Here is a 15880-nt window from a genome sequence, read left to right as displayed (position 1 = left end):
ATCACTTTTGTTTATTAATTAACCCGGAGTAAGTGATTAATACCTGGGGGAGCAAACAGCTGGGCATCTCTCCCTATCAGTGTTATAGAGGGTGGACAATTTGAGTTTACCCTGTATAAACTTTATACAGAGTAAAACGGATTTATTTGGGGTTTGGATCCCATTGGGAGCTGGGTGCTGGAGACAGGTAACCTGCTGAGCAGTTTTGGGTTCAAGTCTGCAGCGTTGGGGGTGTGGCCCAGACCTGGGTCTAGGTTTGCAGCTGGCAAGCATGTCTGGCTCAACAAGGCAGGGTTCTGGAGTCCCAAGCTGGAAGGGAAAATGGGCTCAGAGGCAAATTCAGCATGTCAGGTGACAGGGCATTGCAGCTGTTCTCCTCACCCTGGTTGAATGCCTTGTGCGGGTTGTACCTGGGGGGTGCAGGGGTGGAATGAGCCGGGGACGTCTGCCCATTTGAGTGATTCATAGCAGGCATATGAGGCACTTTTGGGGGAGCCTTGTCCAGGCCTGCCATGGGTCTGCTCTCTCAAACCACCACCCCTGGCAGCGCAAGCCTGACCTTCCAGTCCCCTGCAGGCCTCGCTCTCTGTGTACAGGTTAGCGATAGACACTCCCAAAGCCTCTGAGCATCCCTCTGCAGTGCTCAGCCCGTTCCCCGGAGCACATGCAGAACTGTGACTCTAATCCCACAGGCGCGGTCCACAGCAGCTTGTAAGATTCAATTCAGGCCAACCACTCTATTGAGAACACAGCAATTAGATATACAGAAAACAGGAATGAGTTTATTATCAAAGAACAGAGATGCAAGCGAGAGTGAATAAATACTGGTAACACCCATTGTTTCATGTTCTGTGTGTATATAAATCTCCCCATTGTATTTTCCACTGAATGCATCCGATGAAGTGAGCAGTAGCTCACGAAAGCTTATGCTCAAATAAATTGGTTAGCCTCTAAGGTGCCACAAGTCCTCCTTTTCTTTTTGCAAATACTGGAAAGTAATGGTTACATAGAAAACAAAATACTAACACTTTCTAGAGCTGGGGTTCTCACAAATTTTTGGCAGCCTCAGAATGAGGCTCTGACAATACTGAACTAACTGTAGGAAAAACAAATAAATAAATTACATGTGCATATTTACATAGGGATTTTTTGCAGACTCAATAATAAATACAAGGTACAGTTGTGTCTTATCTTTACTGGACGGGTAGTGAACAATGGCTCCATGTCTAGTTGGCAGCCGGTATCAAGTGGAGAACCCCAAGGGTCAGTCCTGGGGCCGGTTTTGTTCAATATCTTCATAAATGATCTGGAGGATGGTGTGGATTGCACTCTCAGCAAATTTGCGGATGATACTAAACTTGGAGGAGTGGTCGATACGCTGGAGGGGAGGGATAGGATACAGAAGGACCTAGACAAATTGGAGGATTGGGCCAAAAGAAATCTGATGAGGTTCAATAAGGATAAGTGCAGGGTCCTGCACTTAGGACGGAAGAACCCAATGCACAGCTACAGACTAGGGACCGAATGGCTAGGCAGCAGTTCTGCGGAAAAGGACCTAGGGGTGACAGTGGACGAGAAGCTGGATATGAGTCGGCAGTGTGCCCTTGTTGCCAAGAAGGCCAATGGCATTTTGGGATGTATAAGTAGGGGCATAGCGAGCAGATCGAGGGACGTGATCGTTCCCCTCTATTCGACATTGGTGAGGCCTCATCTGGAGTACTGTGTCCAGTTTTGGGCCCCACACTTCAAGAAGGATGTGGATAAATTGGAGAGAGTCCAGCGAAGGGCAACAAAAATGATTAGGGGAGTGGAACACATGAGTTATGAGGAGAGGCTGAGGGAGCTGGGATTGTTTAGCCTGCAGAAGAGAAAAATGAGGGGGGATTTGATAGCTGCTTTCAACTACCTGAAAGAGGGTTCCAAAGAGGATGGCTCTAGACTGTTCTCAATGGTAGCAGATGACAGAACGAGGAGTAATGGTCTCAAGTTGCAGTGGGGGAGGTTTAGATTGGATATTAGGAAAAACTTTTTCACTAAGAGGGTGGTGAAACACTGGAATGCGTTACCTAGGGAGGTGGTAGAATCTCCTTCCTTAGAGGTTTTTAAGGTCAGGCTTGACAAAGCCCTGGCTGGGATGAGTTAACTGGGAATTGGTCCTGCTTCGAGCAGGGGGTTGGACTAGATGACTTTCTGGGGTCCCTTCCAACCCTGATATGCTATGATTCTATGACCTAAACACAGAAGAAACCAGTGCTTTGCACAGTCTTGTCTTTTTTGTTGTTCTTTTGCTTTTTTGGTCAAAGGTGGACGGCTGTACAACAATTCTGAACTAAATTTAAAAATGCTTTACATAATAGAAAGGATAATGACTAATAATGAAAGAATGTATCTGCCAATATGTCCAAAGTTTCTTTCACAGACAAAAAAACCCAATCAACGTAGCCCAGTAATAATAATGATAACAGTAACAACAAAATCTGAGCTGTTGCTGTTGTCTTTTCAGCTTGGTTTTTGCATCATTTAACAGCTTGCGCCTCTGAAGCTCACCGTAGTAATTTGTTTCAACTTCCCTTGCACAAGTGCTGTAGGGACGTTGCACGACATACATTTCAATTTGATGAATTTCTCTCTCACACTGCAACTTGTTCAGAAATGGAATCAGATGGCTTCGGAAACACAGGAAACTGCCTTTCCCCCTGGTGCTGAAGTCTTTCTTTTTCTTTCTATGTTTTGCTTTTCTTAGCAGAAGGTCCCAGAGAAGCCACCTGCTGTCACATTCAAGATCATTTTCTGGCACTAGATTATCTGAAATACTTTCTGATACCCAGTCACATTTTAACTTTTTCACCTCCCTCCCCACCCCCATGAACAATCGCAACCTACCCAAACACCACGCAGTGAGATGGCCCATAGCCACTTACAGAGCTACAGTAACATGAGATGTAAACACAGTGGTTAGAGGTCTATAAAATCATGAGTGGTGCGGAGAAAGTGACTAAGGAAAATCTATTTACTTGTTCCCATAACACAAGAATTAGGGGCCACCAAATGAAATTAATGGGCACCAGGTTTAAAACAAATAAAAGGAAGTTCTTCCTCACACAGCGCACAGTCAACCTGTGGAACTCCTTGCCTGAGGAGGTTGTGAAGGCTAGGACTATAACAGGGTTTAAAAGAGAACTGGATAAATTCATGGAAGTTAAGTCCATGAATGGCTATTAGCTAGGATGGGTAAGGAATGGTGTCCCTAGCCTCTGTTTGAGATTTGAGACCTCTTGGGAGATTTGGGAGGGTTCAGCACTGGTTTTTGGTCCTACAGCAGCTGATCTGCAGGGTCCCACATCCTAAGGAGCATACCAGACAGGGAGTCTGTACCCCAGGAGAGTGCCACAGAGGCCCGAACTCAGGACACTGTCTGGTAGCTCTTCAGACCCAGTGAGGCTGGAAGCAGGTGGGATCCAAAGGTTGGGTCCAATACAGCAGAATGGGAACTGTCCATTGGGGAGCCCTGACCCAGCGCCAAAAGAGCCTGATTTTTCAAAGTACTGAAGTAACCCAGACCAGAGAAGTGGGGGGGTCTCCATCCCCCTCTAATGGCTGGCCTGCAAAAGAGCTTTATCAATGGCGGGGGGTTTCAGTTAAAGAAGTGGATTCTTTCGCTCCTATGGCAGAGGCTCATGCTTCTACTGCTGAAGTCCCAGGGTTCAAGCAGCGCTGGTTTTGTGATCACACTTGGAGCCCACTGAAACCCATCGCGGGGTGTTGGGCAGCCATCACTACTGTACCCCGTTCCCGTGGGAGCCCCAGGCGTCCAGCACCTGTGAACCGCAGGCTCCTTTAACATCGGTGCCTTGTTGCGGATTCAGAGGCCTCACCAGCCAAGTCACTCAAACCTGCCGGCTGCAATCCCCAGCGGGACCTGCACCTGCCATGCAGCGCTCGGCATGCTGCCCTCTCTAGCGGCCACTGTTAACCTGAGCTCCCTGCTGCCTCCTTTCCCCAGGGAGGGGTCAGACACCCCAGGGACCTTGCTGAAGAGGGCTGGGGGAGAACAGCGAGTGTCCCAGCTGAAATCCCAGCGCGCTGCGAGGGCATCTCTGGCTATGGCGGGCTCTGTCTCCGGCCCAGCACCGTGCTGCGGGGAGGAGCCGAGAGTTCAGGGACACGCCGGCTCCCATCGGTCTCCGATACACGCAGGACGCGAACGGACCAGGGTCGTGTCTGGTGGTTTCACTAGCACTGAATGGTGGATCTACCTGAGCTCAAACAGCTCAAACACCAGAATCCCCAAGCCCAGGGAATTAGTCCAGAGGGGCGAGAGAGACTCACAGGTGGTTGAATTTGGTGCCGTTGGTCCATTTCCAGGGCTGACCCTGTTCCCTCCGGAGGCCGATCCAGTGGTCCTGGACACCCTTATGGCACAGCAGGAACGCCTTCAAGAAAGCCGAGGGACAGCAGGTATCAGCCCCAGCTCCGGTGCTTCCCCACCCCCCCATCCAGGGCTCTGTGCCGCAGAGAATCCCAGTCTCATATTCATAGAGTATCAGGGTTGGAAGGGACCTCAGGAGATCTTCTAGTCCCACCCCCATCCCCAATTAAATCATCCAACAGATTTTTTGCCCCATATCCCTAAATGGCCCCCTCAAGAACTGAACTCACAACCCTGGGTTTAGCAGGCCATTGCTCAAACCACTGAGCTATCCCTCCCCCCATATTGAAGAGTGCTCAGTTTATTTTTTTTGGGGGGAGGCGGTGTTCCCCTGCCTTTTGCAAAGTACAAGATCACCCAGGCAGTATTAACCCTCCCCCTGCACAGAGCAGCCCCACCCCTGTGCTCCCAGTCACCCGCACCCCAAGTCCCCCTGGGCTGGGGGCAGGTGCTGGGTCTGAGCTCTCTGCAGAGACCTCTCTTCTCACAGATCAGCCCCCGCTCACCGCAGCAAGGCAGGAGGAGGGAGCGAGTCAAGCTGAAGTGGGAGCGGTCAATGTGAGAGGATCCCCTCTTCCCCTCCTCCTCAGCTGGCTGCTCCTTTCCCATCCCCACAACAGGAGCACTGGCTGGGTTCTCAGTCCCACTCCAGCAGCCAGCAGGCCAGGAGATGCCTGAGCCAGCCCTGCCCTAGACAGAAGCTGTCTCCCTATTTGGGGAGGGGGGCAGCGGAGAATGGGCAATCCCTGTGATCACAAACAGACAGTAGGGCCCTGGGCCCAGCCAGGGCTGGCGTTCAGCAGCTGGAAGTTCATTCACTCTGGCCTCCCAGCACGGGAGGGCTCACAACTGCTCCTCACCCCACGGGGCAGAGCCCAAGTCCTACTGCAGCAGCCACCACTGTGCCAAGATCAGTGTATGGCAATTCGAGAGTCTCTCACCATTTCCTGCTCACTGTCGATCCCAGCTAGGGAGGCACCCGGTGCACAGCAGCGGCTCCGGCTGTCGGTCCAGCTCCCTTCCGTTTCTGAGAAATAGTAGCATTTCCCTCGGTATCCCATCCAGCCATCTGGGCACGAGGGGCCAGCAGGGGGGCACAGATCAGCTGATGAAAGCTGAGATGTCAGCACTGAGAATGAGACAGTCACATGGAGAGTAAGAGTTACACCTAGAATTGGGCATTTGACTGGTACAAAAATTGGTCAACTGATCAGTGAAAACTGTCAAAGAGTGGTCAGATATTTTAAAATACCAATTTATCAGAATTGGTTACCTCCCGCCAGGAAGAAAAAAGAGCAAGATGTCATTCTCTCCAGTAGGTTTAGCTTTCGATAGATACGGATCTACCTATTTTTTTTTAAAAAATGTACTTCACTGAGTTATTTTAGCTCAGAAAAAAAAGGCAAAAGAATGAAACCAGGTTCCGGAAAACACAAGTGAGTCTCCAAGATGCAATCCGAAAGGCAGGCTGCCTCCTACCCCCAGGGCTCTTGCTGGAGTATTTGACTGTGGCCAAACAGGCAGTCAGTTGACCGGCTTGCCAAGCCCATTGGGACCCCCAGCTGGGGCTGGACCAAGGCAATCAGACGCAGGGGGACGGAGACGTTTGTCACTGTAAGTTTGCCTGGCAAGAAGGATTCCAGGGACACTCCCAGCCTGCGAGGGACTGACACAGCTCAGAGCATTTCACCCCAGGCACAAGATCAACAGCTGGACGTTCAACCTCGCAACAAACAGCAGGTGAACAACTGAGAAGAACTTGGGAACTTTCACGCAGGGACATGAAAGCCACAAGGGGGCGCCAAAAACCACAGCAACGGGAAGTGACCTGTTGCACTGTGGGCCAGGAATGATGGAACTTAATTCGCCTCCTACCTGCAGACTTTTCTGTCCCCAAACACAGCAGCAAGAAAGGCACTTTCTGGAAGCCCTCACGGCAGTGTATCCCTTTCAGAGCCATGAAAGAGCAACAGTGGGGTCACCCATAATTGACACCAAAGAGGATTTGAAAGACCTGTCTAGTTGAGAGGAGTCGGACTCAAACCCCTCCAGATGTTTTCGAGAACGTCACTTTTGTTTGCACCACAGTAACTCGGTAGCTGGTTTTCAAGCCTTCTCATGTGGCTGGCGCTCAGCGAGCAACAGACACTCTAAGTCTGGAAGAGTTAGGAAACGTGGCAGCAGTGATCAGAAAACGAGCATGTGTTCACCTCACGCACAAGGCATGTCTGACCCTGTAGATTTAACTGTCCAGTGCACGGTAGCCCACACCCCTGCCCTACTGAACTGAGCAGAGAAGTCAGTGACTAACAGTTGATGGCACAGGCTGTCTCCACCATCCATCTCCAGCTCAGATGCCACATGTTCTGCAGAGCTCCCTGCACCTGCAGGTGTGTAACCAACCCTAAGCTCACAGATTCCCACCTTACACACTGACAGCCAATGCTGCCCATTGCAACAGCCTGCCATTACAGCAGGGAGCTGGGATTCAGGGCCCATCTGTATCCGAGCAATCTGCACCAGTATAATCACAGTGACGCAGTGACATCAGGGCAAACACCTCCTGGAGATGCGCTGGAGCAGTGCGGCCCGCTCTGGTAACTTCCTGCAGCGAACTGCACCAAGGCAAGCTCCTTTGTGCACCAGTGCAGTGCGTCTCCTTTAGCGGTTTGCACCAATTCAACTGCACGGATGTCATGACATTGGCACAGAGGATTCCTAATGCAGACAGACCTGGATTCAATCCCCTCTGCCAGCTGCTAAACCCTCCTGGGGCCCAGTGATCAGATCCCAGGGCAGGAGAGAAATCCCATCCCCGACAGCCTCCAGCACGCCCTGCCCCAGATGACGGGGGGGATACAGCAGGGTTCATGTTCACCGCAAACAGACGCCCTCTGCACGAGCACACGCTGTCTGGGCAGCCCGGGGGTGTGAATGGTGCTAAGGGACCCTTCATGGCCAAGCTCAGCGATTGGGGGGTTTCCACACTGCGCTGGTGGAGGGGTCTCGACTGACTTCTACGGCTCATTTCAATAACACTGCAGCACCTGCCGCCCGGCCACAGGCGTAACCTGAAGATGCAGGAAGGCCAGGCTGGTAACCTCAGAGCAACACAGGGAAGGCAAAGGGCTCAGGGATGCGCTGCACCCTGTCCCACTGGACACCCTGGACAGGGACTGTTTCATGGTGCATGGCAAAGGCGACTTGGGTCCAAAGTGCTCAGAGATGGGCTGGGGGGGCTAATATCATTCAGATCGTCCCGACACAGAGAGTGCCCAGGTGCAGGGGTCTGGGAGGGAGCAGGAGGAGGGTCGGTGAGGAAGATCCCCCAGGAATCCTCTGTCCCAGGGGCAGAAGCCAGACAGGCCGGGAGGAGGGAGTGAGTGTGGTAGGTCATGGGGGAATGGGATGCATGGAGATCGTAGATGGAGGGAAAGGGAGCGGGGCGGAAGCTGGGAACTCACCTGCCAGAGCAATGATGGCAGCGATCAAAGGAGACGATACAACTATCAGTACAACCACAACTCTACGGGTTGGACTTTTCTGGCAGTTACAAGGAGGGTCTAAAACAGACAGACCCGTCAGGCAGGGCTGGGAGGACACGTCTCACTGACAGCACCGGGGCTGGAGCTGCCCTGGAACATGCACCGTTCTGTCGATTGCTCCTTCCGTCAGACACTCTGGGAGGGGAGCCCAGAGGGTCAGGCAGACCCCCCCACCAAGGGCAGATGGAGGGTCCATGGCTCCCTAGAGCTACCCTGGGGCTGTTACCAAGATCTGGCTCTGGCTGGGTAGCAGGGCCTCAGAGCAGCAGCCAGGCCATGGTAAGACGCAGCTGTGGGGAATTACAGACCCTCCCCCTGCTCTGGGCAGGGAGCCTGGGGGGAGGGATATGGACCTGGGGCTGCTCTCAGCCCCCCACCGCTGGCAAGTGGAGGGTCATCCACGGCTCCCTGCAACTGCCTGGACTCCAGCTCCCAACCAGAGGTGGGGTGTGGGAACCTCAGGGGGAAGAGGAGGAGGAGGGGAGGGGCCAGTGACAAAAAGTGGGAGGGCCACGCCCCCTTCCAGCACTCCAGGCAGTCTCAGTGTCTCTCTCCAGCCTGCCCCCAGGCAGAGATGCCCCATTACCTGGGTTCCCTCCAGTCTCCAGGTGTCCATTGCCATTAACACACAACTCCTACAGCGGCTCTTCGCTCTCAGCAACCCAGCTGCTGGCCCCATTGTCCCTCTCAGCGACACTCAGGCCACAGACGCTGCTGCAGGTGCTGGGCTGGGGTCAGCTCCTCTCGGTCTGAGTGGGTCCGATTTGGCAGCAGCAAAGCCGAGGCAGAGGTCCTGGCCCTTGCTCCCCGTCCCTGCTCCAGACTCTCCAGCTGATCTGAACCCGAGACAGACCAAGCAGGACAGGTCAGGGGTGGGGGAGGCCATTTGTGGTTTCTTGTTCCCTGCCCAGCAGCCCAACCCCCTGCCAGAGGTGGTGCCATGATGATTAAAACCCCTTAACTCCTATCGGCCCCTCCGCCCCCAGGGCCTCAGAGACCTGATGTCCTATGGGCCCCTCCCACCCGTGACAGGCACCCAGCTGGGGGGTGGGGGAGAAGACCCTCCTCACACACACAATCCTCCTAGAAGTAAGTGTGAGTCGGATATCAGAAGGGGAGGGGCTGGGGCTCGAAACAGCCTTGTCCCTGGCCCAGCCCCCTCCTTGAAGGGCGGGACTTGAACCAGTGTCCAGCGCTCCTCTGCCCAGTCCCTCCTTTCCCTTCTGGGGCGGGGCTCTTCCGAACCCCCCCCCCCCGCTCTTCGGCTCGGGGCCTGCCCCCCGAATCACCCCCCTTTAGCCCAGAGTCCCAGCCCTTCGGCCAAGGACCGGCCCCTGCCACTGCGCTGCCCTCCCCACACGGTCCCCAGGCACCACCCAAGCCCCACCCCCCCTTCGGAGCCCTGCCCCCGATGCGGTCCCCAGCCCCGAGCCCGAGCCCCGCCACCCATTCGGGCTCCGGTCCCGCCCCCTCCCCATTTGGTCCCCAGCCCCTAGCCAACCCCCTCCCCGGTCCCTCCCTCTCCCATTTTGGTCCCTGACCCCGAGCCCTGCCACCCATTCAGGCCAGGGCCCGGGCCCCTCCCCCTCCCCATTCGGGCCCACGGTCCCCCCTCGCCCCAGTCCGGTGGTGGCTGGAACCGGCCCGCAATCCGAGCAGCCAGCAGCACCCACCCACCCACCCACCTGCGGCCCAGGCAGGGACCCCTGGGACCTGGAGTCTCACGCGCGTTAAGAGCGCCCGGCGCCGCAGCCCGGGGACGAGCTGAGATCCCAGCCGCCAGGCGGGCTCGCAGCGGATCCCGCCCGGTGAGTTCGCAGCCGCAGAGCGACCGGCTTCCCTGTGACCCCCGCGCCAGCTTCGTTCCCACGTGGGTCTGAACAGCGGAAACGTCCCTGCCCGGGGGTCACCGTAACAGCGGCCGATCCCCGCCCTAGCCCCGCCTCCATTTAACCCCTCGACTCCCGGCCGCTCTGCTCCCCACAAACCTTCCCCCTCTCTCCTGGGCTGGCCGGGTGCCCGAGCAGCGTCCCGCCCGGCCCCGGGGAAAGCTCCGATCGGGGATCAGTCCTCGCCCTCCCTGGCCTGCCCGCCCTGCCCGCCCTCCTCCTGAAACCTTGTCCTCCCTCTGCCCTCCCCTGCTCCCCCCACCCCCGACCCCTCTGATCGCTGCTTCCCCCTCCTGCCAGCTCCCCGGGACCCTTACATAGGCTCTGTCCTTGGTCCCCTGGGGCTGACCAAATAGTATATAAACACATGGGGCGGGGAGGGTCCTTACTGGTTTGTTTCGGTGTAACAGTGTGTGACAAGGAGGGCGAGGTCTTGAGAAAAATAAACAAACAAACCAGTAAATGTGACATGGTTTATGGCCAGCCTCCCTCTTCTGTTCTCTTCTCCCTCTGCCCCTCGTCTCTGGGTTGTCTCCTCTGTAAACACAAATTCAACTCCCCTCTCCATGCTGACAACTCACCCATTTGCCTCTCTGCACCAGCCCCATCTCCTGCTGGCCAAATGAACACCTCAGCCTGTCTCTGGGACATCTCCTTGTGCCTACCTAGCTGTCAGCTCAAGCCCAACATGGCTAGAGCAGAGCTCTCTGTCTCTCCCCTCCTGTCCAAGCCCTCTCTATTACCTCCTTTCTCCATTGCTGTGGACAAGGCCAGCATCCTGCCTGTCACTCAGGCCCATAACCTGTCATCTTCCACTCACACCTCTCTCTAGGTCAGGGGTGGGCAAACTTTTGGGCCCAAGGGCCACATCGGGGTTGCAAAACGGCATGGAGGGCCGGGTAGGGAAGGCTGTGACTCCCCAAGTAGCCTGGCCCCCACCCCCTATCCACCTCCTCCAACTTCCCGCCCCCTGACTGACCCCCATCCCTAACCGCCCCCTCTGGGACCCCATCCCCTAACCAACCTCTGTCCCTGAGTGCCCCAACCCCTGTCCACACCCCTGCTCCCTGACAGCCGCCCCCCCCAGGATTCCCACACCTATCCAACCCCCCCTGTTCCCCATCCCCTGACCGCCCCCCCAGAACCTCCACCCCATCCAACTGCCCCCTGTCCCCTGACTGCTCCTTATCCAACCCCCTCACCCACTTACCACGCTGCTCAGAGCAGCAGGAGCTCGCAGCCACGCTGCCCGGTAGGAGCAGCAGGCCAGAGCACCAGCCGCACAGTGAGGTGAGGCCGCAGGGGCGAGGGGACAGCGGGGAGGCACCTGGGGCTAGCCTCCCCTGCTGGGAGCTCAGGGGCCGGGCAGGACAGTCCCGCAGGCTGGATGTGGCCCGTGGGCCGTATTTTGCCCACCTCTGCTCTAAGTCCTCACATCCAGGGCTGTGCTTAAGTCTTGTGGTGTTTTCCTGCATAACATCTCTAAGATACAGCCTTTCCTCTCCATCCACACAGCTAAAATTCCCATTGAGGCTCTGATCACATCACATCTCAGTTACCACCACATGCTTCTCTTTTCCCTCTTCCCCAGCTCATATCCATTCAGAATATTGCTGCAAGCTGCAAAGATCATTCTCCTAGCCCACTGCTTTCACCATGTCACCCCTCTTTGCATCCCTCCACTGGCTCCCCCTTCTCTATTGCATCAAACAGAAGCAGCTTGTCTTCTCTTTCAAGGCCCTTCACGTACTGTCTTCTCCTAACCGGACATCTCTCATTCACTGTACCAATGTCTTCTCCTAACTGTACCATCTCTCATTCACTGTACTGTTGACTCCCACCTCCAATCGGTCCATGCTGCCAGCAACACCCACTTGTTAAATTTTCAGACAACCACCTTCATGCTTTCTGCCACATGCCCTTCATGCTCGGAAGGAGAGCCCCTTAAACATTTTCAAACCTATCTCATTATCCATCTCCAATTCCCAAATCAAAGGGACCACTGCCTATCATACCGACCGATACACGCTCATTATTTCCTTGTACTCCCCTGTCTGTCTGTCTCCATCTGTCTCTTGTCTTATACTTAGATTGTCAACTCTTTGGGGCAGGGACTGTCTTTTGTACTATTTTGTACAGCACCTAGCACAATCGGGTCCTGATCCATGACTGGGGCTCCTATGTGCTACAGTAATACAAATAACACAGGCTAGAGAATGTCACTATTATGGCTTCAGTGCCCTCCCCCCCGCACCACCACCACCAAAAAGCAGCAAAACAAACAAAAAAAATCAACCTCCCAGCTCAAAACGTATGTGTTTACACTCAGCTGGCGAACTCAATGTAAAGTACTAGTAGAGGTGAGGGAGAGGTGTCTTTTACCTTGATGTAGCTAGTCCAGGAATGCTATACGCTCAGCCTGGTATTTACCTGGACAAGTGACACAGAGGTTAAAGCCACCTGTGCCTTGTCTGAAGCACTTATCCTGAAGCACTTACATGAGAGGAAAGTGATCAGGAACAGCCAACATGGATTCACCAAGGGAAGGTCATGCCTGACTAATCTAATCGCCTTCTATGATGAGATTACTGGTTCTGTGGATGAAGGGAAAGCAGTGGATGTATTGTTGCTTGACTTTAGCAAAGCTTTTGACATGGTCTCCCACAGTATTCTTGTCAGCAAGTTAAAGAAGTATGGGCTGGATGAATGCACTCTAAGGTGGGTAGAAAGTTGGTTAGATTGTCGGGCTCAACGGGTAGTGATCAATGGCTCCATATCTAGTTGGCAGCAGGTGTCAAATGGAGTGCCCCGGGGGTCGGTCCGGGGGCCGGTTTTGTTCAATATCTTCATAAATGATCTGGAGGATGATGTGGCTTGCACCCTCAGCAAATTTGCGGATGATTCTAAACTGGGAGGAGTGGCAGATACGCTGGAGGGCAGGGATAGGATACAGAGGGACCTAGACAAATTGGAGGATTGGGCCAAAAGAAATCTGATGAGGTTCAATAAGGATAAGTGCAGGGTCCTGCACTTAGGACGGAAGAACCCAATGCACAGCTACAGACTAGGGACCGAATGGCTAGGCAGCAGTTCTGCGGAAAAGGACCTAGGGGTGACAGTGGACGAGAAGCTGGATATGAGTCAGCAGTGTGCCCTTGTTGCCAAGAAGGCCAATGGCATTTTGGGATGTATAAGTAGGGGCATAGCGAGCAGATCGAGGGACGTGTTCGTTCCCCTCTATTCGACATTGGTGAGGCCTCATCTGGACTACTGTGTCCAGTTTTGGGCCCCACACTACAAGAAGGATGTGGATAAATTGGAGAGAGTCCAGCGAAGGGCAACAAAAATGATTAGGGGTCTGGAACACATGACTTATGAGGAGAGGCTGAGGGAACTGGGATTGTTTAGTCTGCAGAAGAGAAGAATGAGGGGGGATTTGATATTACCTGCTTTCAACTACCTGAGAGGTGGTTCCAGAGAGGATGGTTCTAGACTATTCTCAGTGGTAGAAGAGGACAGGACAAGGAGTAATGGTCTCAAGTTGCAGTGGGGGAGGTTTAGGTTGGATATTAGGAAAAACTTTTTCACTAGGAGAGTGGTGAAACACTGGAATGCGTTACCTAGGGAGGTGGTAAAATCACCTTCCTTAGAAGTTTTTAAGGTCAGGCTTGACAAAGCCCTGGCTGGGATGATTTAATTGGGGATTGGTCCTGCTTTGAGCAGGGGGTTGGACTAGATGACCACTTGAGGTCCCTTCCAATCCTGATATTCTATGTTTCTATTCTATGTCTCCACTCAGATTTTACATCAAGTTAGCTATCTCCATGTAAACACACTTTTGCAGTGAAGACAATGCCTGGGAGACTCCTACCTCAAGCCCCTAACTTCTGGTTGAGCTAGAAATTATTTGCAACATTTAAGAGCCCGCTGTTTGAAAGAGGTTAAATACACACAACATTTCTCCATTTTATCTTTGTGCAAACGACAGCACTCCGTGTAGTCAGGTTTCAGAGTAGCAGCCGTGTTCGTCTGTATTCGAAAAAAGAAAAGGAGGACTTGTGGCACCTTAGAGACTAACCAATTTATTTGAGCATAAGCTTTCGTGAGCTACAGCTCTCTTCATCAGATGCATAAAGTGGAAAATACAGTGAGGATGTTTTTATACACACAGACCATGAAAAGATGGGTGTTTATCACTTCAAAAGATTTTCTCTCCCCCCACCCCACTCTCCTGCTGGTAATAGCTTACCTAAAGTGATCACTCTCCTTACAATGTGTATGATAATCAAGGTGGGCCATTTCCAGCACAAATCCAGGGTTTAACAAGAATGTCTGAGGAACAGTGGGGGGGAGGGGGAAGGAATAAACAAGGGGAAATAGGTTACCTTGCATAATGACTCAACCACTCCCAGGCCTAAGTTAATTGTATCCAATTTGCAAATGAATTCCAATTCAGCAGTCTCTGGTTGGAGTCTGTTTCTGAAGTTTTTCTGTTGTAATATCGCAACTTTCATGTCTGTAATTGCGTGACCAGAGAGTGAAGAAGAGTGAAGCCTGTTGATGGTTCTTTAGCCACTTGGATGTGCAGCAGTGCAGCTGCTCACAATGCACATAGAGGCAGGGGTAGGAAAATGGCAGTCCAGCATCAGAGTTACTCATGCCAAGCCACTGGCCAAGTGGCCTGGACATGAGGAGGGAGCAGGGACTTGTCACATGCACATCTGATACTCCTGGAAGTTGGTTTGCAGAATCAGACCCCCAGAGAAGCATTCACCAAATCTTTGGAAGCTGTGCACTGCTTCAGGACAATACAATCAGTCATGTCTCTCTCCCCCCACACCCTCCACATGTGTATTCGTCAAGACCTAATCATCTTTATTTATACCTCCTCTGTACCCCTCTAACGAGTGCTTCATGACTTATGAGGAGAGGCTGAGGGAGCTAGGATTGTTTAGCCTGCAGAAGAGAAGAATGAGGGGGGATTTGATAGCTGCTTTCAACTACCTGAAAGGGGGTTCCAAAGAGGATGGCTCTAGACTGTTCTCAATGGTGGCAGATGACAGAACGAGGAGTAATGGTCTCAAGTTGCAGTGGGGGAGGTTTAGATTGGATATTAGGAAAAACTTTTTCACTAAGAGGGTGGTGAAACACTGGAATGAGTTACCTAGGGAGGTGGTAGAATCTCCTTCCTTAGAGGTTTTTAAGGTCAGGCTTGACAAAGCCCTGGCTGGGATGATTTAACTGGGAATTGGTCCTGCTTTGAGCAGGGGGTTGGACTAGATGACCTTCTGGGGTCCCTTCCAACCCTGATATTCTATGATTCTATGATTCATACACATCCCCGGGGAAGGGGAGGGCAAATGAGTGCACCCCACGCTCAGAGAGACACTGACCTGGGAGCGATTTCTAGACACGGTTGAAAATCTTTTCCAAAGGAAGGATTGTCTGTAGAAAAGTGACTATTTTTGGAATGCAAGGGTTTTTCGTGAAAGATTGTCAAGACTAGGAATTTCCTGTTTTCACAATATTGTTCTGACACTTTTAAAATCAATCTTTTGTTCACTATATACTCTCTTCCATGCCTCTACCCCCTTTGACCCAAAACCTGAGTTTGTTTTGGGTTAAAGTGGGTGGAGGCATGGCAGAGTAGCAGCCGTGTTAGTTTGCATCTGCAAGACTAACACTGTTTCAGAGTAGCAGGCATGTTAGTCTGTATCCACAAAAAGAAAAGGAGGACTTGTGGCACCTTAGAGACTAACAAAGACATTTGAGCGTAAGCTTCCATGAGCTACAGCTCACTTCATCGGATGCATGCAATGGAAAATACAGTGTGGAGATTTTATATACATAAAGAACGTGAAAAAATTGGTGTTACCATACGGACTGTAAAAAGAGTGATCAGGAAAGGTGAGCTATTACCAGCAGGAGAGCAGGGGTGGGCAGGGGAGGGGGCGGAGGGTGAAGAAAACCTTTTGTAGTGATAATCAAGGTGGGCCATTTCCAGCAGTTGACAAGAA

At 52.8% G+C, this 15880-nt stretch overlaps 1 protein-coding gene across 1 annotated transcript in view; it reads right to left on the bottom strand.

The window, feature by feature from the left end:
* LOC311530631 (C-type lectin domain family 2 member D-like) overlaps window positions 1-8653 on the bottom strand; it is a gene marked incomplete at both ends in the record, with an annotated part of 432554 nt that extends 423901 nt beyond the window's left edge. The window contains 4 exon segments of the mRNA XM_084647460.1: window positions 7894-7992; window positions 8561-8609; window positions 8613-8635; window positions 8638-8653. Coding sequence (XP_084503586.1) covers window positions 7894-7992; window positions 8561-8609; window positions 8613-8635; window positions 8638-8653 — 187 coding nt within the window.
* Between the last annotated feature and the right edge of the window lie 7227 nt (window positions 8654-15880).

The sequence above is a fragment of the Lepidochelys olivacea genome, assembly GCF_965140295.1.
Source record: "Lepidochelys olivacea isolate rLepOli2 genome assembly, chromosome: 14".
In the NCBI taxonomy this organism is placed as follows: Eukaryota; Metazoa; Chordata; order Testudines; family Cheloniidae; genus Lepidochelys; species Lepidochelys olivacea.
The sequence above is the reverse complement of the archived record's forward strand: the minus strand, read 5'-3'. Positions and strand labels throughout refer to the sequence as shown.